The following is a 23442-nucleotide window of genomic DNA, read 5'->3' on the forward strand; positions in this document are numbered from 1 at the left end:
ATATATATATATATATATATATATATATATATATATATGTATATATATATCTCAACCAGTAATCAAAAGAGAGAACAGGTGGCAGTCATAATCTCTGATAAAATAGACATTAAGACAGAATTCATTATAATAGACAAAAAAGGACATTATTACATAGTGATTACAGTGTCACTCCACCAAGAACATAATCATAATAAATATTTATACTTGCAAGTGCAGAGCTCCAAAATACATACAATAAACTCTAACAGAATTTAAAAGGTAAATAGCTAGTTCTACAATATTAATGGGAGCTCTGGTAGCATAGTGCCTAAGGCACTTGAGTGCTAACCAGAAGGCTGGCGGTTCAAAATCACCAGCCACTCCTTGGAAGGAAGATGGGGCAATCTACTTTTGTAGTGATACTGCCTCAGAATCCCAAGGAGGGGTCACTATGAGTCGGATCTGACTCGATGGTACGTAACACACACACACACACACACACACACACAATATTAATAAAACAAAAAGCCAAACTCACTTCCATCTAGTTGATTCCTACTCATAGCAACCCCCTTTAGGATTCTGAGGCAGTAAATCTTAACAGAAGTAGATTACCCAGTCTTCATTCTTCATACCGACCCCTCCTTGGGTTTCCGAGGTGGTATCACCGTGGAAGTAGGTTTCCCTACCTTCCTTCTGAAGAGTGGCTGGTGGGTTTGAACTGCCAGCCTACTGTTTATCAGTTGAATGTCTTATGTACTACACCACCAGGGTTCCTTACAATAGGAATAGGAGACTTCAACAAACCACTTTTGATGATAGAATAAGTAGGAAGAAACTAAACAAAGATAACCAAAACCAAACCAAACTAACTGCAGTCAAGTTGGACCTGACTCATAGAGACGCCTCCTTGGCTTTACAAAGTAGTATCACTATGGAATAAATTGCCCAATCTTCCTTCTGAGGAATGGCTGGTGGGTTTGAACTGCCAGCCTTCTGGTTAACAGTCAAATGCCTTAGGCACTATGCTACCAGAGCTCCTAAACAAAGACAAAGAACATCTAAATAACACAATGAGCCAACTTGAGCTCATAGTCATATACAGAACACAACACCCTACAGCAGCACAGTACATGTTTTTCTCCAATGCCAATGAATTATTCTCCATAATAACCCATATTTTAGATCACAAAGCAAGCCTCAATAAATTAAAAAAAAATTGGAATATTACAAAGCATCTCCTCTAGTCATAATACGATAAAGCTACACCAGAAAGAACAAGGAAAAAATCAAATACATAAGAAATGAGTAACACCTTATTAGATACTTTTGGGTAACAGAATAAATAAAAAATGAAAATTAAAATTTCTTAAAATCAAAGGAGAATGGAAACATGGCATATGAAAATCTTTGGGACACATCAAAAGTAATGTTCATAGGCAAATTTGTAGCAATAAATGCACACACGTCATCTGAATTTCATTTTATGTTCAAACTCTCTATTTGTTGAATCTAAGAATAACTTTTTAATGTAGAAAATATAAGTTTGAAGAATAATTGAGTCTTCTGTTCTCAGTCAAAGTAGTTCTGGTGGCGTAGTGACTAAGACATCTGACTGCTAACCAGAAGGTTCATGGTTCAAACCTACCAGCTGCTCTGTGGAAGCACGATGGGGCAATCTACTTCTGTGAAGATTTAGTGCCTAGGAAACCCAACAGGGGTCTGTATGCATTGGGATTGACTCAATGCCCCCCACTCCTGCCAAAAAACAAAACAAAACTAATATAAAAAACCTCACTATTGTCCAGTCAGATCCAACTCATAGCGACTCCTCCTCTGGTTTCTGAGGCAGTGTCACTACAGAAGTAGATTCCCCAATCTTCCTTCCATGGAGCAGCTGGTAGGTTTGAACCGCTAGCCTTCTGGTTAGCAGTCAAATGCCTTAGACACTGCACAACCAGAGCTCCTTTGACTGAGAGCAGGAGACTCAATTATTCTTCAATGGATGGCAGTGAGGTTGTTTTATTGTTTTTTGTTTTTTTTGCTTTCAGTCATGAAATGTTGAATAGAATATTATGGACCCAGATAGTGTTTAACAGAATAAATATTAGAAGTTATTTTACAAATCAAAAAATATCATTTTTTGCAATTGTGAAGTTGTCTGAACATATGTTTAAATCCTTTTTATTTCCATAAGCTAGTTTGACAGAAAGTGCCTTTAGAAATTTTGCAAAATAGTGGGATTCTCCCTAATTACTTTCTGTATGATTAATTATTTTATTGTATAAGTTTTTTTTTAAACAATATGTTCAACACATTATTGACTTGGACATACCTTTCCTGTCTAATAAAACAATTTTCTCATCGTTATATTGAATATGAAAGTTGGTCTTAATCAAAACCAACTTTAAAATTGTGAAAATGCTATCAATCCCAATAGTGAGTAAGGCACTTCACTGCTAACCAGAAGGCAGGCAGTTCAAATCCACCAGCCACTCCTTGAAAGGAAGGTTGGGCAATCTACTGCTGTAGTGATGCTGCCTCAGAAACCCAAGGAGGGGTCACTATGAGTCAGGTCCAACTCAATGGCATGTAACAACAACAATTAGTCATGATTAGACGCTAGTGCGGATATCCTGTTGCCAATGAAGTTGATCATTTTGTATTACCTATTGTGGCATTGTTATTTCATTTAGGACTTAGGAACAGATCTTCTGGAAAAAAAAAAGTGTCCTAGACTAGAGGTCTGAAATATATTTATTTATGTGTTTATGGCATCACTTACTTCTCAACAGTAAGATTTGAAGGAATCCATCAGTGATGGTTGGTGCAAAACATCCCTTTACTCTACCTTACAACAGATATTTTGCTGATTTTGTTTCCTAGTTCAATTTTGTGGGGAAATTGCTTGGACCAAGAGGAAATTCCTTGAAGAGGCTACAGGAAGAAACAGGTGCTAAAATGTCTATCCTGGGAAAAGGATCAATGAGAGATAAAGCAAAGGTACTGAACTTTGAATTTTATGTAACACATGTAAGAGGTTACCTGTAACACTGATGGCCAAATTTATAAGCACACCTGAACTGTTCTGCCATTTCCTATAATTTTCACCCTTAGGACCACCCTATTGCCCTTTCTGATGTTTCTCTATCTTCATAAAAGTCAATTGCTGGCATTTTTTCCCCAGAACATGTAATTCGGCATTTTTATTCCCTTTGGTGCTTTGTGTAGGTTGCTATCAAATCTTTTTGCGTTTTCTGTATCCTCTGCAGGATGTTTCTGTATGTCAATGTTCATTTTCTTTAATTTCCTGGCTGGATCCCTTTTCACTCTTCAATCATATGACCTAATCACATCCATTTTATCATTCTTCCATTTTATCTCTCTACTCTATTTCACTTTGATCCTCTTACCTGAAGTAATTTCAAATACTTATCTGCAAATCTAAGAGAATCTTCTTATTTCTTAAAATGCTTCAATGATATTCAACAACTCACCTGACCTCCAAAAGAATAAGCAAATACATATGTTAAGTTTGATGTTTGAAATAAATTATTTCATATGTGAACTACATCATTTCCCATTTTATAAAATGTTAGCAATTTTCTGTGTGTTAGAACTCAAAGCTTTGAAGAAATAACAACTATTTGTAGAGATTTATTCATATTTTTTTTAAATTAATTGAGGAAGGTGGATGTGTTCTGTAGTACCTTTTGATCAGGCCATATTTATGATTTAATATGTTACCATGGAAAACAGAATATTCAACTGTGTACTTCTGGCTATGAGGTTGCTTACAAAATTGCTTAAGAATTCTGCCATTAAAGCATTAATGATACATATTGAATAAAAGAATTTATAGGTAGAGATGTCACTGAATTGGTGAATATATCATGAAGAAAATATTTTATTATTATTGTAATGAGTGTATATTTGGAGTTTGACCAAGACATTCTAAATGGATGCTTTCCTAGAATAAGTCAATAGTTACTCTGTAAATTACAAAAGAGGTAATTTTTATCATTTTTTTCTATCTTGGATAACTTTTGAATACTCTTATTATCATTTTGCCAATCCTACTGCCTAGTTTCTTGATTAAAGTTAGAATAAATAATATAAACATTTGAGAGATGGTAACACCAGCATCTAGACATGAGATAAGCTGTTGCCATTTGTCACAACATAGGTTAGATTTTCTTGACATATGACAATAAATTGATATTTAATACCTCAAATCTGTACTTTAAAATATTCTTTAGTAGAGTCTTTGTTGTATATTCTCCAAGTTTCTCATATTCCCAAAACATAAATTCTGTATTACGTACTTTTATATTTTTACATGTTCTTTAGGGTTTAGATCAGGCATAGTCTCCCTAGTAAAATTTCCCAGAACCCCAAGAAGATATTAAAACTTCTCTTATCAACATATTTTATTGAAATTATCTGTTTAGCTGCCTCTTTCTCTTATTAAACTATAAACTTCCATAGGTAAGAGAAATTTCTTAGTGAGCTTTGCACTCTTTAACTTAATATGTTGCCTTCACTGTCTCTGCATATCATTTGAAGCAGATGGGGTGTCTTAAGCTGGGTTCTATAGAGAAATGAAAACAGTGAAGCTTAGAAAAATGATAGACAGAGAAATTTATCTCAAGGAAATGACTCACTCAGTTGGCAAGTCCCAAGACCATGGCTCAGATATGCAGCTGGAGGCTTCTCCTAACTCATGTAGCTGCAGGAGCTGATGAGCTCAAGAAAGGCAGGCAATAGAATAGGCTTCTGGCTTCAGAGGCTGATGAATCCAAGATTGACAGATAAGATAGCACTCTGTTGGCTCATAGATTGTGACAGCAACAATCCCAGCAGGCCACTGGTTTAAGCCCAAGAACTGGAAGTCAGACAATGGTGAGCCAGATGCAGGATAGAGAATGAGGAAAAAGCCACAAAGTTTTTCCAGGACATTCACATATATTGGAAGCAGGCTAGACCCCTGGGGAGATTTCATTTCAACTGATTGATTGCTCATAGAAGATCTCATCATACAGGTGATTGCATTATATTAGATCTCATCATGGGCAATGACTGCGTTGTAACTGCTAGACCACTTAGGATCATGGCCTAGACAAGCTGACATACAACCTTAATTATTACATTGGTGTATATTTTCCATTCCCATACATTTGGACATTTTGTCCTGTTCATGAAGTTCTAAATTGGATTCTTGTTTCCTTGTAAACATATGGGCGCTCTGGTGGCATAGTGCCTAAGGCATTTGACTGCTGACTAGAAGGCTGGTGGGTTTGAACCACTCCTCAGAGGGAAGATTGGGCAGTCTACTTCTGTAATAATACTGCCTCAGAAACACAAGGGGAGGTCTCTATGAGTTTGATCCAACTCAAAAGTAGTAAGTTTTTTTTTTTTTTTGGGGGGGGATTTGTAAACGTATAAGATAGCAGCATAAGCATTTGAAAATCTAATAGGAAATAACTTTATTTCTATTAATTTTCCATTAAGTTTAATTTACTGATATTACCTGTTATTTAAAATCCTATATTTTGTTGATTACTTTTTGGGTGATAGATTGTGTATGGCTATGCCTTGAGTATTCTCATATGTTTTCTTTCAAAATGAAAGAAAACAAAACAAAACAAAATAATGATGATAACATATAACACTATATAATATATTTTGAAAAATGTAGATAGGGGTCAGTCACACACTAAAATAAAACTGCAGGCATGGATATGAAAAAATTTTCTTAGTAAACACTTGATTAAAGTAAAAACAAGACCTTGATAAATTATTAGTGAGCTCTAATAGTATAGTGTCTAAGGCATTTGACTGTTAACCAGAAGGCTGGTGATTCAAACCCACCAGCTACTCCCCGGAAAGAAGATTGGCCAATCTACTTCCATACTTACCACCTCAGAAACCCAAGGAGAGGTTGCTATGAGTCAGAAATGACTCAACAGCAGTGAGTTTTTTTCATAAATTATTAATTATCATGCTGCTGTTTTGTCTCTTTGCAACATGATCTGAACAGGAAAGAAAATTTTGTGTGATTTTATTTTTTTTACAAGTAAATAAATCTCATTTGATTCTGCATTGGAAATGTGTGTATATCTATACACACACACACACACACACACACGCATGTGTTCATTCATTAATAGAAGTATTTCTTGAGCATTACTATGTGCTAGTCACAGTTCTAGTTGACAACAATGAACACAGCAATGATTTTCCTATTTTGGAATTCACATTCCAAGGAAAGATATAGACAATATTAAGTAAATAAATGAATTTTATATTTAAAGTATTGATAACTTTGATGGGTTTAAAAAACAGAAGAGAAAAGAAGCTAAAGTTGGTGGGAGCAATATTTTGATGTGATGATCAGACCTGACTCATAGCGACCCCTCCTTGGGTTTACGAGGCGGTAACACTACAGCTGGCGGTTCAAACCCACCAGCCACTCCTCGGAAGGAAGGTTGGGCAATCCTACTTCCGTAGTGATACTGCCTCGGAAACCCAAGGAGGGGTTGCTATGAGTCAGGGCTGACTCGACGGCAAACAACAACAACAACAACAACACTACAGAAGTAGATTGCCCCATCTCCCTTCCAAGGAATGGCTGGTGGGTTTGAACTGCCAGCCTTCTGGTTAGCAGTCAAGTGCCTTAGGCACTATACTACCAGAGCTCCCAGATAATGAGAAGTAACTAACAATAGGAAGATCAGAGCTCCCAGATAATGAGAAGTAACTAACAATAGGAGACTAGAGTGAGAAAATCAACTGTAAAGGTCCTGAAGGAGAATCTATATCTGTATATGTTGCTGTTAGCTTCACTGGAGTAGATTCCTACTCATGGAGAACCCAAGTGTGTAAAGTGGAAATACTCCATTGGGTGTTTCAGACTGTGACCTTTCTGAAGCAGATTGCCAGGCTTGTCTACCAAGGGACCTCCTGGTGGGTTTCAATTGACAAACTTTAACCATTTTTTTAGTACTTTAACCATTTGAGCCATCCAGGTACTCCTATCTTTATCTATAAGCCTGTCTATAACTACTATTACAACTATAACCAAATCTCTATTTATAACTTTATTGTTCCCATTCAACTACCACATGATTTTTTTTTTTGCTCACCTTTATAGCAAAAATGACTGAAAAATTTATTTGCAATAAATTGCCCTCCTTGATTCTTTGTCATTCTCCTCCTCAGTCTTCAAGACTGGATCCTCAGAAACTCAATGAGTGTTACTATGAGTTCAAATTTACTCAATGGCAGAGTTTTTTTTTTTTTTGTGTGTGTGTGTGTGTGTGTATGTGTATGTATGTACATCTACTTGTCTATGAATTATGTGTGTATATAAATACGGAGAGAGTGAGACAGACAGACAGAGATAGAGAGGGAGAAAAATAAAGCAAAGCTAACAGATTAAAAGAGCAAGAGAAAGAAATGAAAGCATTGAGAGATACTTTTGCCAATTTTCAGCACCTCAGTGAACACAATATAGGTCATATGGTTTCAAGACATCTCCCTTTTGTCTTATGTTTGTTCAGAAACAAATCTCATGGAAACAGGAAATGAAATATAGCTCATATTTAGTTGAACAGTGCTTGGTGCTTAGTGGCTCAAGTCTGCAAATTTAGCTATGTTTATTTAATATTCATATCAACATGCATTAAGGAAATCAACATGTCTTTGTATATTGTCTTTCATATATTTATTCAATAATAAGAATAAAAAAAGTAAGTGAAGCATTTCTTGGCACTCCTTGTCTATCTGCAGACAGAGCCTGGGTCAACAGCCTACTGTAGAGTCCCATTGTCAGATGCCTTTGTGGAAAAATTTGCTTATTAAACTTCTTTACAGTTAGTAGTGGGCTTCACTTTTCTAGAAAGTGATAGTGCAGATTACTTTTCTGCAGTTTGTATGTTGTTAAGGTCCTACACAATATATGTCTTTAATTTGCTCTTTGAAAACTAAACCCACTGTTGGAGTCAATTCTGCCTATGACCCTACAAGACAGAGTAGAACTGCCTCATAAGGTTTCCAAGACTCTTTACTGAACCAGACTACCATACCTTTTCACCAAGGATTTGCTGATGGGTTCAGACTGCCAGTCTTTCAATCATCAGCCAAGCATTGAACTACTATGTTACCAGAGCTCCTGCACTTACTCTTTACCTCATGATGAAAACAGGTATTTGGATAATTGTGTAAGTCAGGACAAAATAACTAAGCAGTAATATTTACTACAAATCTGCTATGTGTTCAACAGTAGATTAAATTTTATGCTGGATAGCAAATAACTATTAGACATGACTCCAGCCCTCACCAAACTTGCAATTTAATTAAACATTCTGACACGTTTGACATTGCCTTGAAAAAAAAAATTAAGTATCTTCATTTTTTTTTAACTTTGTATCATTATTGAGGAGAAATTTTACATAGCAGATTCATTTTACATTCAACAGTTCGTACACATTTTGTTTTGTGATACAGATTCCAATCCCCATATTGTAATAGCTCTCTTCCCACTTCCTCCCTGTGGTTACCTTTACCTTGTATCTTCTTGCCTAAACATTCCTGCCTCCCCAAGCTCTCTCCCTATGCAAATGATGCTCTTCTGATCTGTTATAAGGAATGCATCTCCCTGGTTTAGATGTTCAGTTCATTGTTGCTGTTGTTGTTGTTATTTGCCATCGAGTCGGCCCCGACTCATAGCGACCCCTCCTTGGGTTTCTGAGGCAGTATCCCTACGGAAGTAGGAATGCCCAACCTTCCTTCCGAGGAGTGGCTGGTGGGTTTGAACCGCCAGCCTTCTGGTTAGCAGTTAAGTGCCTTAGGCACTATGCTACCAGAGCTCCTGTTCAGTTCGTAGGCCTGTCAGTTGTTTGGCAGAAAGTTAGCCATGGGAGTGAGTCCAATTCCAGGCCCAAAGGGGGACTATGGGCCATAGTCTCAGGGATTTCAGTGGACTCTATCCAACAAGTAATCCTCATAGTTTTCATATTTTTAAAATTTTGTTCCACATTTTTCTCCCTTTCTACCTAGGATCTCTAATTTTGATCTCTTTCTAAATGGTTAGTAGTGGTAGCCAGGTACAATCTAGTTCCTCTGGTCTCAATATCATATACGCTGAGCTTCTCATGGTCCTTATTGGTTTATTGGATAAATTATTTCCATTTTCTTTGATTTTCTTCACTTTTCTTTGCTCCAAAAGAGGAGACATAAATAGTTGCATACTAGATGAGCCTTTAAGACCCCAGTTGCTACTCACCAGAGTAGGATGTAGAACAATGTTTTTGTGTACTATGTTGTGATAGTTGGAGCTGTGTGTCCACTTGGCTGGACCACAATTCTGTGTGGTTTAAGCAGTTGTGATGTGGTTATTCCCATGATGGGATCAGATGCATATGTTTTGAGCAGCTAATCCATTGAAAGGGAGTTTCCCTAGGGATGGCCTGCTTCCAGTATATTTATGGACATCCTCTGGGAAAAGAGACACTCATCTGTGGATTGGGATTCTGTTGTGCAGCCTACAACTGTCCGTGAGTGAACAATTCACCATTCGGCCTGGAGATCTTGGATTTGTCATTTGTTGGAGTCAACAGCCAGTATACTGCCTGCTAACCTTGAGCTTCTCAGCCTCTGCAGCTGCCTGAGTCAGGAAAAGCCTTCGCTTGTTGTTTGATCCATGAACTTTGGACATGCCAGCTTCTATAAGAGTGTGAGCCATTTTCCTAAGATAAATTTCTCTTTTTCTCTCTATATAAGCTTTACTGGTTTTGTTTCTCTAGAGAATCCAGTCTAACAAATATGTTGTGCCAGCCGAGCTTAATGCCCCCTCAACTGTGGTCCTGAACCTGTAGGCCCAGTGTGTCATTCCATCTGGGTGCTTAGTTGTGGCTAAGAAAGTATCTTCATTTGGATTAGTAAGTAGTGGGGATATCGAATACACTTAGTTTTGGTTTTGAAGACTTGATCAGAGTTCTTAATACTTGGATAGGAGAATATGAATTTTTCATATTTGTTTTTAGATCTTTATAAAATTAACTGAAGGAAAAATAAAATAATAATAAATAAAAAGACCCTGATGATATAATGATTAAGCACTGTAACACATCCAGCAGCTCCTCAGGAGAAAGACTTGGCAATCTGGTCCCATGAAGATTGCACCCTAGAAAACACTATGGGGCAGTTCTGCTCTGTCACATGGGGTCACTATGAGTTGAAATCTATTTGCCAGCTTACAACAGTAACAACAATATAAAAAAGATTTATAGTTGAGAAAATCTGTAGTTATTTCTTTTTCTTTTTTTTAATTTAACCTTTTATTTATATTTTTTAATTTTGTATTTGGTAGTAGAGGAAAAAACATTTTTTTTTCTTTTGCTTGATTATACTTAACCAATAACTCTGTAAGCAAAGGAAAAAGATGAAAGAAATGAAAAATAACACAATAAAATGTAATAATACCCAAAGTAACATCAGTAACAAAAGCCAACTTTATAGTCATGATTTCATTCCCGTTTTGGTCAGACCGTGAGAGAATATATGAGCTCATGTTCTACTTAATCCCATCCTGGAATGCTTGAATAGATTTTAAATTATAAAGTTAACGGGTAGTCTTAGAGAAATCCAGAAAGTAAAATATATTATAAGTTGGTAATACTTTAAAAAAAATGCAGGCACTTCAGAAATTTCTTTAAAGTCTAAATCTTTTGTGAACCATATGGCCAGCCTGTTCTAAATAGCCACACAGCTGCCTGTTCACCAACAGTTGCCTCTAAGCAATCTTCAGAGGTAACTTATTGTTAGCTTCAGATAGTGTTTCTATTTTTAGTGGTACTGATGGCAAGATTGGTGAGGGAGAACAGAGGAGGCAGTGATTCTACAGTTCCTTTTGAAAAGGGTGAGGAGAAAATGTGTTCTCCTCCTCCTTCCAAGAAAAAAAAAAGTTAAAGAAGTGAAAGAAAATCAGAACACAGCTGAACATGCTGTGACATGAGTGAGCAAGTAGCAGGGAGCATGCAATCAGTTTTTGTGCAGACATATCCATTGTCATTAAGTGGAAATCATGATGTCGGATGCAAGTGATGGTGCAATGCAAGAAAGATATTTTGCATTTCTACTAATTAGCTTGGTTGAAATGATGGACTATGGTCTTAAAACATGCTCGCAATTACCCGTCACAAGTAAAGTGCTTTTGGGTAGAATTTTATTTGAAAATGTATGATAATTCTTAAGGAAAGCTTTTCTCTCTTTGATGTGCTAATATCATGAGCTGTTTCTACTTTGTAGTATTTCTTCTATATTTGGTGATGGCCACTTTAGTAAATCCTTTCTGATTTCATGGCATGATTGATATTCATCAACAAAAATTCAAGTAAAAAGCTTCAAAGTAATGTGACTACCCGGTGGGCAAGTGAGCATGAATCCTGCGCTAGTCACCCTTGTCTCATTTGGCTTCTGGGCTTTGCCCAACATCAAACAACACAGTAGTCTCTCAAATCCTGAAAGGACAAATTCATACGCATTGCTTGTCAGTCAGGCTGTGATTGGTTAAATAGACTCCTGTTTCAACTGTTTAATATACCCAACACCAAAGCAATTTGTAATCCTACAGCATCACAGCCCAGATATTCTGTCTTTTCTTTTAGCTGTGCCCCTAATAAACTGCATAGTAGATCAACCATGTATCTTTCCCAGCTTCCCTGCTGCAGAAAAGAATGCATAGCCTATCTTGACTCCTCAACGGAAATACAGTAAGTACAATAATTTGTTTAAGTATCAGTTGTGTGTGCACAGATGTCAAGGAGCAGCTCATAAATTAAAGATAGGTGGGATTTTATTTTTCTTTTATTCACTGCGTTCATTTATTTCTCTGATCTGAATTTTAAGGAGTTAGAGTAACATACTAAAGAGCCCCAGTTGAACTGTGGCAAATGTGATTAAGAAGAGTATATTACAAATCAAATATAGTCCTATAGTCCACGATATGTGGACACATAGAATGTTACGTGATTTGAATGCTGTGTGAAAAGCCTAAATCATGAGCAGTAGCATTTACTGATTTTTCACATTGGTGTTGTTTACTAACCTTTTGTTTCACTTAGCAAAGCATATAGGATACTGTTGTTGTTATGTGCTGTCAAGTCAGTTTCAACTCATAGTAACCTCATGTACAACAGAATGAAACACTGCCCAGTCCTGTGTCATCCTCACAATCGTTGTAGCTACTGTGTCAATCCATCTTGTTGAGAGTCTTCTTCTTTTTTGAGGACTATCTAAGATACTGTAGTGTACCTGTTCTATTTAATTAAAAAGCCAAGATTCTGTATACATAGAGTACTATATTTCAGCTAATATAGAATTATAGATTATATAGTTAAAGCTGTACAATACTGTATACATAATATAATAATAATTTTGAATATATACTACTGTATACATTAATATTTAAGGAGCTCTAGTGATGTAGAACCTAAGGCATTTGACTGCTAACCAGAAGGTTGGCGGTTCAAACCCAACAGCCACTCTACAGGAGGAAGACTGGGCAATCTACTTCCATACAGATTTACTGCCTTGGAAACCCAAAGGAGGTCACTATGAGTCAGAATTGACTTGACGGCAGTGAGTTTGGTTTTTTTTTTTTGGACATTAATATGTAATCTGTATTTACTATGATTGGAAGTTGCAGGGTGTTTTGGTTCTCTAGTACTACTATGACAGACATACACCACAAGTGGATAGCTTTAACAAACAGAGATTTATTCTCTTACAGTTTTGGAGGCTAGAAGTCTGAATTCAAAGTGGCAATTCTAGGGGCTAGGTCCTCAACCTTGGACGTCAGCTCTGCCTTTTACTCCTGGCCCACTGGAGCTGGAGGTATCTCTTAACATAGGCAGCTGCTGGCTGTTGAGGTTGATAAATCCTAGGTCAACAGGTAAAATGGGATGGCCCCAACATTATCAAGCAACATGGCAGGCCACTAGTTCAAGTCCAGACACAGTCCCAAGATTGGCAGGCAATGTGACTGGCTGCTGAATGAACACTTAGCTACATGCAGGATCCAAGTGTTCCAAGAAAGCTCAAGACCTTTCTCAAAGCTTCTTATATACTGGAATCAGACCACATCCCTAAGGCAGCTACTCAGATGCTCACAGCAGATTCCACCACAGAGATGATTACCAGTCTCATCATGGGGAATAACTATATCCAGTTGCCCAGCCACTCAAAACTAGGTCCTGCCAAGTTAACACATAACCTTAAGTACTTGTTGTTGTTGTTATGTGCCGTCGAGTCAAACCCGACTCATAGCGACCCCTCCTTGGGTTTCTGAGGCAGTATCACTACGGAAGTAGGATTGCCCAACCTTCCTTCCGAGGAGTGGCTGGTGGGTTTGAACCTCCAGCCGTCTGGTTAGCAGGCAAGTGTCTTAGCCACTATGCTACCAGAGCTCCCCAACCTTAAGTACTACACAAGGTTAATATAGTGTTGAGTGCTTCTGGAGGCTGTTGCTGGTACAGTTCTGTACTATACAAGATACTGCACTTACATTAAATTACTGTATGTATACTCTGGTAGCATAGTGCCTAAGGCACTTGACTGCTAACCAGAAAGAAGGCTGGCGGTTCAAACCCACCAGCCACTCCTCGGAAGGAAGATGGGGCAATCTACTTCCGTAGTGATACTGCCTCAGAAACCCAAGGAGGGGTCGCTATGAGTTGGGTCCAACTCGACAGCACATAACAAGAACAAGAACAACATACTATAATATACCATACAGCTGTATGTGCAACAAATATTTTTCTTACTTTATTTATACAAACTAAACTTAGCCTCCTTTGTAAATTTTTAAAAACTTTTTAATTTTTTTATTTCATTCTAAAGTTCTATTTTTTTTTTCACTTTTTAAACTTTTATGTAAACACTTTCTTAGCCTATATCACACACAATTTAACAAAGAGGATCAGGATCATCCACCTCACTGTTCTCAACTTCCTCATAGTCTCCCACTGGAAGAGTTTCAAGTAATATAACCTACACTGATGAACTGTCACCAACAATGGTGCTATCATCTTCCTTAATGCCTGAATGCCTGAATGCTTCACTTCTTGGGAAGGTGTTAGCTTCTTAGGAATATGTCCAGTGCTGTCTGCCTAGTTGCCTTTTTCTTTTCTTAGTGAATTTCCTTATATGTTGCAAACACTGCATGAGCATTCCTCTCTATCAGTCAAAACCATTGTATTTAGGTCTATCTCTTCAGTTGTTAAACTTTTAAGGTCTTGCTAAGAATTTGGTTAACTCCTTAACCATGAACCTCTTCTGCACCTGCTCCATCTACTGCTTCAAATCCTTTTCCCTTGCCTTTTCTTCAGCTATTCACTCTGCTCTAGATCCAACAATTCTTCATTTGGTAGTTTCTCAGGAGCCATCTCTAGGAGTTCTCAATGTCCTCATCACATATGTCTATGTTCAGATTGTTGTTTCTCATGTCAACAATAGCTCTATTAATCCTTGCAATATTACCATCTTTTTCAAATCCCTTAAAGTCATTCACATACTATTTCAGTATTTTTTTTTTTTTCCATACACCATTCATGCCCTCCTTGATCCTATTATCCCAGGCCCAAGCAAGGTTTTTATGCAGTGGTAAATGTTGTACTCCTTCCAGAACTACATCAGTGTCTTGCCAGTGCTATTAGTTGCAGCAATAGCCAGAGAAAAGGTCTTCCTCCCCTAATAGCCCTTCAGTGTTGCCAATAATCCCTTGCTACACTGGTTGAATTAAAGAATGGGTTTGATGGGAAGGAACTTCATTCTGATTTTGGGGTGGAAATCACCAATGAAAGGAGGATGTCCTGGGGCATTGTCTATAGCTGGAAAAATCTTGAAAAAATCTTGAACATGCTTTATTCCAAGCAGTACTACCCTGTTTCATGGGCATAGCAATTGAGAAGGACATTCTGAAATAGTGTTTGTGTCATCCAGGACTTCTATTGCACCTATAATAAACCACCAAGGTATGTTACTTAACATTCTTGAAAGCCTTGGTTTTCACTATGCCCTGGTAGTGTAGTGCCTAAAGCACTTGGCTGCTAACCAGAAGGCTGGCAGTTCACCCACCAGCCACTCCTCGGAAGGAAGGTTGGGCAATCTACTTCCATAATGATACCGCCTTGGCAACCCAAGGAGGGGTCGCTATGATCAGGTCCAACTCTACGGCACATAGCAACAACAACAACAATATAAATGGCCTTAACTTGTAGCCAGCAACACTGCCTCCTAACAATACTTTAAAAGCCTTAAAGCCCGGCATTGACTTGGCCACTTTTTATATGAAGATACTTTCAAAAATTCACTTCCTAAATAAAGAGATTTGGACCTTATTAAAACTTTTCTGTGGAAATAACCACACTTTACAATTCATCTTTCTAAGGTTTCAACACATTCTTCTGCTGCCTTTGCATCAGCACTCAGAGACTCAATACTCACTTTCACATTACGCCGCAAAAAACATTATGTTAAGCACTTGAACCAACCAGAGATAGCACTAAACCTGATCCCATAGTCTGATCAACCAGAGATAGCACTAAACCCAACATCATAGTCTGGTCTTGTTTTTTCTTTAAGCATCTCAAACAAGATTCATGGCTTACAAGCGATCATCAACATATTGAGAAGGATTTGATGTTGTGTTTGGCCCTCAATATATGCCATTAGCCATTTCTCCACATCTGATATAGGTCCATCTTACATTTTTGTTAGACTTATAGCTTTCAGTGGAGCCAATCTTTTAACAACTTGAAGATGTTTTTCTTTGTTTTTGAGGATAGTTGTAATTGTCAAGTGTGACATGCTTAAATCACAAGCAACAACATTCACTGATTTTCCATGTTTGATGGGAACCTTTTGTTTCACTTCCAATTTATACTTCTTTGATCCTTGGTGCTGCTATCACTACACTGCTTTTGCTGCATTGTGGAGCCATGATGCACTGTACGATAATGTTTTTGAACAAAAATTAAGCAAAGAGATAATGCTACAACACTCAATCTTGAGATTCAGTGCTGCTGCCTATGAGGCGAAGCATACACTGTTAACTGATAAACCTTTTACTTGTAAGTTGGAAAGGTCACATTAAAATAACAATAGAAAGTACGGCACAGTACTGTACATACCTATGTCAGTAATGTATGCATTTATTATGACTATCAACACATATGTATTATAGATTCTATATGTACTATACCATTATATCCCTGGCAGTGCAATCATTTTGTGTACAAGAAACATGAGATACATGTGTTGCATGCAGAAAGATGTTGTGTTCTCTGAATCTGGTTAAGTCTGCAAAGTCCTGTTCTTGGATCGAGATTTTTGAACTGTATTATAACTTTAAAGGACCACAGATGTATGAGCGGCTGGACGTTGCTTGAATGGACATTATGTGTCTCATGACTGTGTATATTTTGTGAGGACAAAGTCTCATTCTGTTTCAATGTTTAACCAATAGAAAGTATTTCAACCTATTAGGCATTTGGACTCTAAATGGCCAGAGTGAAATATAACATCATACATATGAGAAATACATCTGAGAAATAATTTTTCAAGTATTAGTCCCTTTATCCCTTTATGAATATACATAAATTGTCATTTGTGTTGTGTGCTATGATTTAAAATGAAAAAAAAAAAGCCATAAATCTATCCAGGCTCATTTCTTCATAAGCTTTGATGATAAAACATGAGATAGCAATAGTGTAGATCAAAGTTATGTATTATCTTAAATCATTAATTTCCTCTAGTCTGATTTTATTCACAGCCAGACAGAGTTGTTTTAATTTTTTACAATTAAAAACTACTGTTTGAACACTTTCAGGGACCAAATGGTACAGTGGGTACAGGTCAAAATGTCAGCAGATTGAACCTATCATCCCCTGTATGAGAGAAAGATGAGACAGTGCTTCCATAAAGATTTATAGCCTGAAAACTATATGAGGCAGTTCTATTCTGTCCTATAGGGTCCTTATGAGTCTGAATCAACTTGATGGCAGTGGGCATTTGGGGATAATACTGCAGCCGTAAGCCAAGGTCTATATAATTACAAAAAGGTAGAACAAATGCTACTATGAGAGTAGCTTTTTGCCCATCGTCAGTTGTTACTAGCTATTTGAACTGGACCCTTGTTTTCTGAGAGAAGTAAAATGAGGGAATCACAATTTAAGAGTCTTTCTAGATGTGTTTTAGGAAGTTTTCAATTGTTAACCTATTAAGGAAATAGAACATATGAAAACAGAGAAATAGCTAGATACCTAACATATACTAGAACTGCAGTGGTGTAGTTCTTTTCTACTCCTGAAGAAGGCCTAGCCCTTTCTGTCCTGGGCTTCACTGTCCATCTGAAGATGTTACCAACAAAACACGAATGAAATGTGTCATTGTTGTTAGTTGCTGTTGAGTGAGGTTTGATTCATGGCAACCTTACGTTCAACAGAACAAAATATTGCCCAGTCCTGTACCATCTTCATGATCACTGGTGTGTTTGAGTGCGTTGCTGCAGCTGTTATCTCGTCCCTTCCAATATAGGGTGCTCATAGTTAAGCAGTATATTGGACAATATTCTGTTGTGATCCATAAGGTTTTCATTGGCTAATTTTCAGAAGTAGATCACCATACTGTTCTTCCTAGGCTGTCTTAATCTAGAAGCTTTGCTGAAACATTTCACCATGAGTGACTATACTGGTATTTGAAATATTAGTGATATACAGCAACTGGCACCAAAGCAACATGCCAGCCACCATTATAAGACAAACTAACAGATAGGTGGAGGGAAGGAGATATGCTCAATGTAGAATGAGGCCAAGTTTATTTCAAGAATATTTTAAATTCTACATTCTGTGGGAAATTTAGTTACAAATCATTTCTTGTATCAGAGGAATCTCGTTATTTTTGCCTTGATTCCAGTTGGTTTTAGTGACCATAGAATACACCAGAAGTGATGCTTCATGATTTCTGAGGTTAGCTCAGAAGACACTGTACCTCCTGTTCATTTGTAGAAACACTATCTATTTCTATAGCAGCTTTGTAAGAATTCTGATTATCTTGAGGCCACCATGCTTTGAGGAAGCAAAGCTACATGGAGAATCCATGGATAGGTATCCCATTGGCCATCCCAGCTGAGCCCAGCCTTTGAATCATCCGAATCCATACACTATAGATACAGATAAAGAACTCTCTAGATGATCTCAGAGAGCTCTAGTGGCGTAGTACCTAAGGCATTTGACTGCTAACCAGAAGGCTGGTGGTTCAAACCCACCAGTCACTCCTTGGAAGGAAGACTGGGCAATCTACTTCTATAGAGATATGGCCTCAGAAACCCAGGTAGGGGTTTCTGTGAGTTGGAACTGACTCAACAGCAGTGAGTTTTTTTTAAGATGATCTCAGGTCCCAGTCATTTGAGTGATCCTCAGCTGCTTGAATCCTCTTACCTGTGGCTCCAGACTTCATGGAACACATAAAAGTTAACCTTATTATACTGTATAAATATCTGACTCACAGAATCCTTGCATATATTTATAATAACAAAATGATTATTGTATTAGGCTGCTAAATTTGTGGTGTTTAATTATGCAACAATAGATACCTGAAACACTTTCTCCCCACTACATTATTTATGATATTAGAAGGTTTACAACATTGTAAATAATTTTCTAAATTATTTAATTTTCTAAATTATTATTAAGTTCTTTTTATTCTAGTCTTTCTCCTGATTTCTTATAGCAATCACTACAGACTTTGATAATTTCTATTTTTATTGTTATTGTTCATTTGTTTTTGTTTTGTTTTTTAACTTGCAGCTTATTTTTAACTTGTTCAAGCTATGCTCCAATCAAGTGATTGAAGCTCATGTCAAAGTTTTATTTCCAACTGACCAGTCTCGGGAAAAGGTTTCCATAAAAGGAAATTCAAATACTGCTTCTTGGTAGAGATATTTTATGGGAAACCAGACACCAAAAATAGAAAGTTCTAGTATGACCTGGCATGGTCATAAAGCTAGTTTAAGGTATTTATGCCTGTGACTGTCTGGTTAATGTCCCAAGACTCAAGGTTAACTGGGTAGATAATTCTAATTTCTCTATAAGGCTTCTTAACTTTATGACAGGCTGATGTAAAAAGTACTCTGGCATTTTATCAGAATTGCTTAATGGATCCCAGAAGAGAAGTAAATTGCACCACACAGAAAGTATTGCCCAGAACATGACTGGGACAGTTTTCTTTAGTTGTTCTTCCTTTTGACCAAGACAAATCATTAAAGATTTGTCTTGCCTAACAGAAGTCCCCTCATATGTTATTTCTATGCTGAGAACATTAGTTCAATGTCTTGTTGCTTCATCAATCATATTTTACATTTCTAATAGATGGTAGAATTTATATATGGGAGCAATTTATACAATAAAATTATCTGCAATATATTTGCCCATTTCTATTATTATTATTATTTTTTATCAGTGTCCTTTATTAGGAAAAATTTTCAACCAGATAACTCAGTTTTTCCTGAAGTGATTCAGTTTATTAGTATATATACGTACATTATGGGTACACATTATTTAATTATATATGTATATGTGTGTACATGAATATTGATACAAAAATTATGTTTCTTTTAATTCATTTACAAGCATTGATTCCACATACAATCATCCTAGTTGTATGGTGAACAAATATAGAGAACATGTAATTTATTTTACACGTTCTATCTCTGTTGCATGTTTAATCCTTTAAAACATTAAGATTTGCTTTATTATTTTATTTTATATTGGAACTTATCTTTGCTTTGCTCCTAATCCTAGTTACCAAAGTAATAGACATATATGAATGTATCATTTTTCTAATAGGAAAATTGGCTATTGGAAAGGAAAAAAAAATTAAATAGATTTACTTTGGTCATATGAAATTCATATTTTTTATTTTGAATAATTATATTGCAAAATCAAAGGGAATGGTTATCTAAAAGAGTGAAATAATAATGATATTTAGTGTCTTTGTTGTTGTTATGTGCCGTCAAATTGGACCTGACTCATAGTGAACCCTCCTTGGGTTTCTGAGGTGGTATCACTATGGAAGTAGATGGCTCAACCTCCTTTCCAAGGAGTGGCTGGTGGGTTTGAACCACCAGCCTTCTGGTTAACAGTCAAGTGCCTTAGGCACTATGCTACCAGAGCTCCTATTTAATGTCTTAGAAAAGCTTTTGATTTAAGGGTTGTTGTTTTTTGTATGTTTTGAGAAAGATACTATTAAATACTTGTTTTAAACAGTAGAAACTTGACCCCAATGTAAACCATGTTCTTTGAAGAGAAACTTGGACAACTTGTTCTAACACAGCTTGGGGAATTTGGAGGTACAGTTAAGAAGATAATAGCCTCAGAATAGGACTGTTAAAAAATCCTGCACTTAACTCAAGTGCACCATCAGCACTAATTTAGACTCTGAATTTCATTAGTTGTAGAGATGTTTATTTGATTTACTATTTTATTCTCTCCTTATTTGTTTTTTAGCTTCACAAGTCATTCAACAGCTGAATAGCAATCTAGGGTTATCAGTGTTAAATATTTAAATTTTTCTCTAGCTCTTTAGAGTTGTCATGTATTCTTGAAGATTTGTTTGGGCTCTTCACAACCCTTAGTAAACAAGTTTTGTTGTCAGTTGCCATTGAGTGGACTCTGACTCAAAGCTATTTTCTAGTTATAGTTACTGATGCTAAACAAAACCCAGAGAAACACAAAGAAGTCACCATCCTCTCATCCATTGCAAAGCAACATCACTGACTTCACTTTTAATTGTTTTTGTATGTATTGGTTCATCAAGTGTGAGGTCAAAAACATTGAGGAAAACAAAATGTCCAGTTTTCAAATGAAATATGGCATATTAATGTAATTGATTTCTCCCCTTGGCTTTTCTTTTTTTGTTGTTATTTGGGTGACATTTTACAGAGCAAATTCACTTTCTATACGGCAGTTCACATACACTTTGTCTCATGACATTGACTACAATTTACCACAATGTAACAGCTCCCCTCCCACTTCCTTCCAATACTTACCTCCATGCACTCCTGCCCCCTGAGCTATCTCCCTATGCATAAACAGCCCTTCTTTCTCCCAAGATTGTTCTCTCCAAAGAGTGTATCTACCTCAGGTAAATGTTCAACTCATACGCCTGTCTTTTGTTTGGCCAGAAGCCACAGGAGTAGGTTCAATTCCAGACCTGAAGGGCAGCTAGGGGCCATAGTTTCAGTGGTTCCATCAGGCTCCATCAGACCAGTAAAACCTGGTACCCCCCTTTTATTCCCCCCAAATTATTTTGAGTTTTGTTCCATATTGTTCTCCCTCTCTATTCAGGATCTCCTACATAGATCCACCTCCGAGTGGTTGACACTGGTAGCCGGGCACCATCTAGTTCTTCTGGTTTCATAGTCATATAGGCTATAGATTGCATGGTGTACCAGTTACTAGGACTAATTGTTTCCATAAATCTTTGGTTTTCTTCATTCTTCTTTGCTCTGGATGAGGAGAGACCCATCGTTGCATCTAGATGGCTGCTTGCAAGCTTTTAAGATGCCAATTGCTACTCACCAAAGTATCAGGTGGAACAATGTTTTATGTAATATGTTATGCCAATTGAGCTTGATGTCCCCAGCAACTATGGCCCAAGCCCACAGGTTCAACCACTCAGTCCCTCTGGGTTGCTGGGCTGGCTGTGACTAAGAAGTGACTATAACCATGTTCCCTTGGCTTTTTGTGGCCAGGACATTTTGAACACTTTCAGGGATGCCGTTCGGAAGGCATTCTATATGAAAGGGACCATGGAGTTTTCCAGTTGACTGGTACTTAAGTTAGTCACAGGAGCAAGCATACCAAATGCCAATAAAGGAAATATTCTTAGTTGTTTACTTTTTTCTTAATGTCTAAATATTAAAAGTCACTAGGAATCTTTATAAAAAATTTATTTTTCAAATGCTATCTGTAAAGAAATTTACTCCTGAGTGTTTTGCAATGGCATATGACAACGACAACAACATTTTACTTTACAACTTAGTATTTTGTTTTAGTTTGGAAAAGAAGTTCATTTAAATCTGTACTTTCTTCAGGCTCAAAGTTTTTAGATGGGTAGGAAACTGCTATGCAAGTATTCTTGCATGTTTGTTTGTTGTCCACATAAGGCATCTCTAGACTGTTGTTGTTGTTGTTATGTGCCGTGGAGTGGGTGTCTGAGGCAGTATCACTGTGGAAGTAGTTTGCCCAGCATTCCTTCCAAGGAGTGGCTGGTGAGTTTGAACCACCAGTCTTCTTGTTAGCAGTCAAGTGCCTTAGGCACTATGCTACCAGAGCTCCCATCCCTAGACTATAAGTATATAATTGCTAGCTTCTACAATTCTAGCATTACTGTGGAGGTAGGAGAGGCAAATAAAATACGGTCCTTTATTTAGAGAATTTGCAGTTTCCAGAAACTGTAGTGTTTACATTTCTAAGCTGCTGTTGTCCTTCTAGGAGCTCTGGTAGGATAGTGCCTAAGGCACTTGACTGCTAACCAGAAGTCTGGTGGTTCAAACCCATGAGCCACTCCTTGGAAGGAAGGTTGGGCAATCTATTTCTGTAGTGATACCACCTCGGAAACCCAAGGAGGGGTCGCTATGTGTTGGGTCTGACTCGACGGCACATATAACAACAATGTCCTTCTATTTGCTGTGGCTTCTTCCTCAAAGGTAGACTTTTCTCTCTTTTTTCCTTCCTTTTGTATTTGTGTGCATGTTTCCAAATATTGTATTTCTACCATCAGACACTTTTAAGAAATGTTTGCCCAGTCTTTTTTAATTTTCTTACTTTCTCTTATTTACTTTTAAAGGTTTTTATAATTAAAATAAAGTAACTAGATTTTATTTTTTTAGAACTTGATACCCAGAATAACTCTCATTTTTATTTTATTGAATGCTACTAGACTATGTTTGGCATGTTCATTTTCTCAGAAGCACCACAAATATATTTACTTAAAACAATTAAAGTCAGTAGTCACCTCCTTTAATTAAAAGCATAAACAATAAAAAAGTAAGATAGTAAGCTATAAACTGTACAGACATATCCTGCCTGTGCTGAGTTAATATTTTCAGGATTCAACTTTATTTAATTATCATTGTCATCATCATCATCTAAAAGAAAATATGTGAAAACTTTTATTATGATTTTTATGATTGTCCTAAGGAAGATTTTGTATTATGATAAGGCACAATATTCTGTTGGCAACTCTATAGCTTTCATATAATTATCTGGGACATTGTAATTAAACTTTTGAACAATCCTCATTTGTTTCAGAACATTATGATAATAACTTGGTGGCTTGTGTTGATGTTCATCCAACTGATCTGAGGTATATACACATTAAAAAAAAAAAAAAAAA

The 23442-nt window shown here is 36.8% G+C and overlaps 1 protein-coding gene across 1 annotated transcript in view; it reads left to right on the forward strand.

Annotated features, from left to right (window-relative positions):
- Nucleotides 1–23442, forward strand: part of KHDRBS2 (KH RNA binding domain containing, signal transduction associated 2) — a 977984-nt gene that overhangs the window by 341873 nt on the left and 612669 nt on the right. Inside the window, exon 3 of the mRNA XM_007945604.2 lies at nucleotides 2869–2985. Coding sequence (XP_007943795.1) covers nucleotides 2869–2985 — 117 coding nt within the window. The remainder of the gene's footprint in view (nucleotides 1–2868; nucleotides 2986–23442) is intronic.

The sequence above is a fragment of the Orycteropus afer genome, unplaced genomic scaffold (assembly GCF_000298275.1).
Source record: "Orycteropus afer afer isolate SDZICR_OR568_19922 unplaced genomic scaffold, OryAfe1.0 scaffold00140, whole genome shotgun sequence".
Classification (NCBI taxonomy): Eukaryota; Metazoa; Chordata; class Mammalia; order Tubulidentata; family Orycteropodidae; genus Orycteropus; species Orycteropus afer.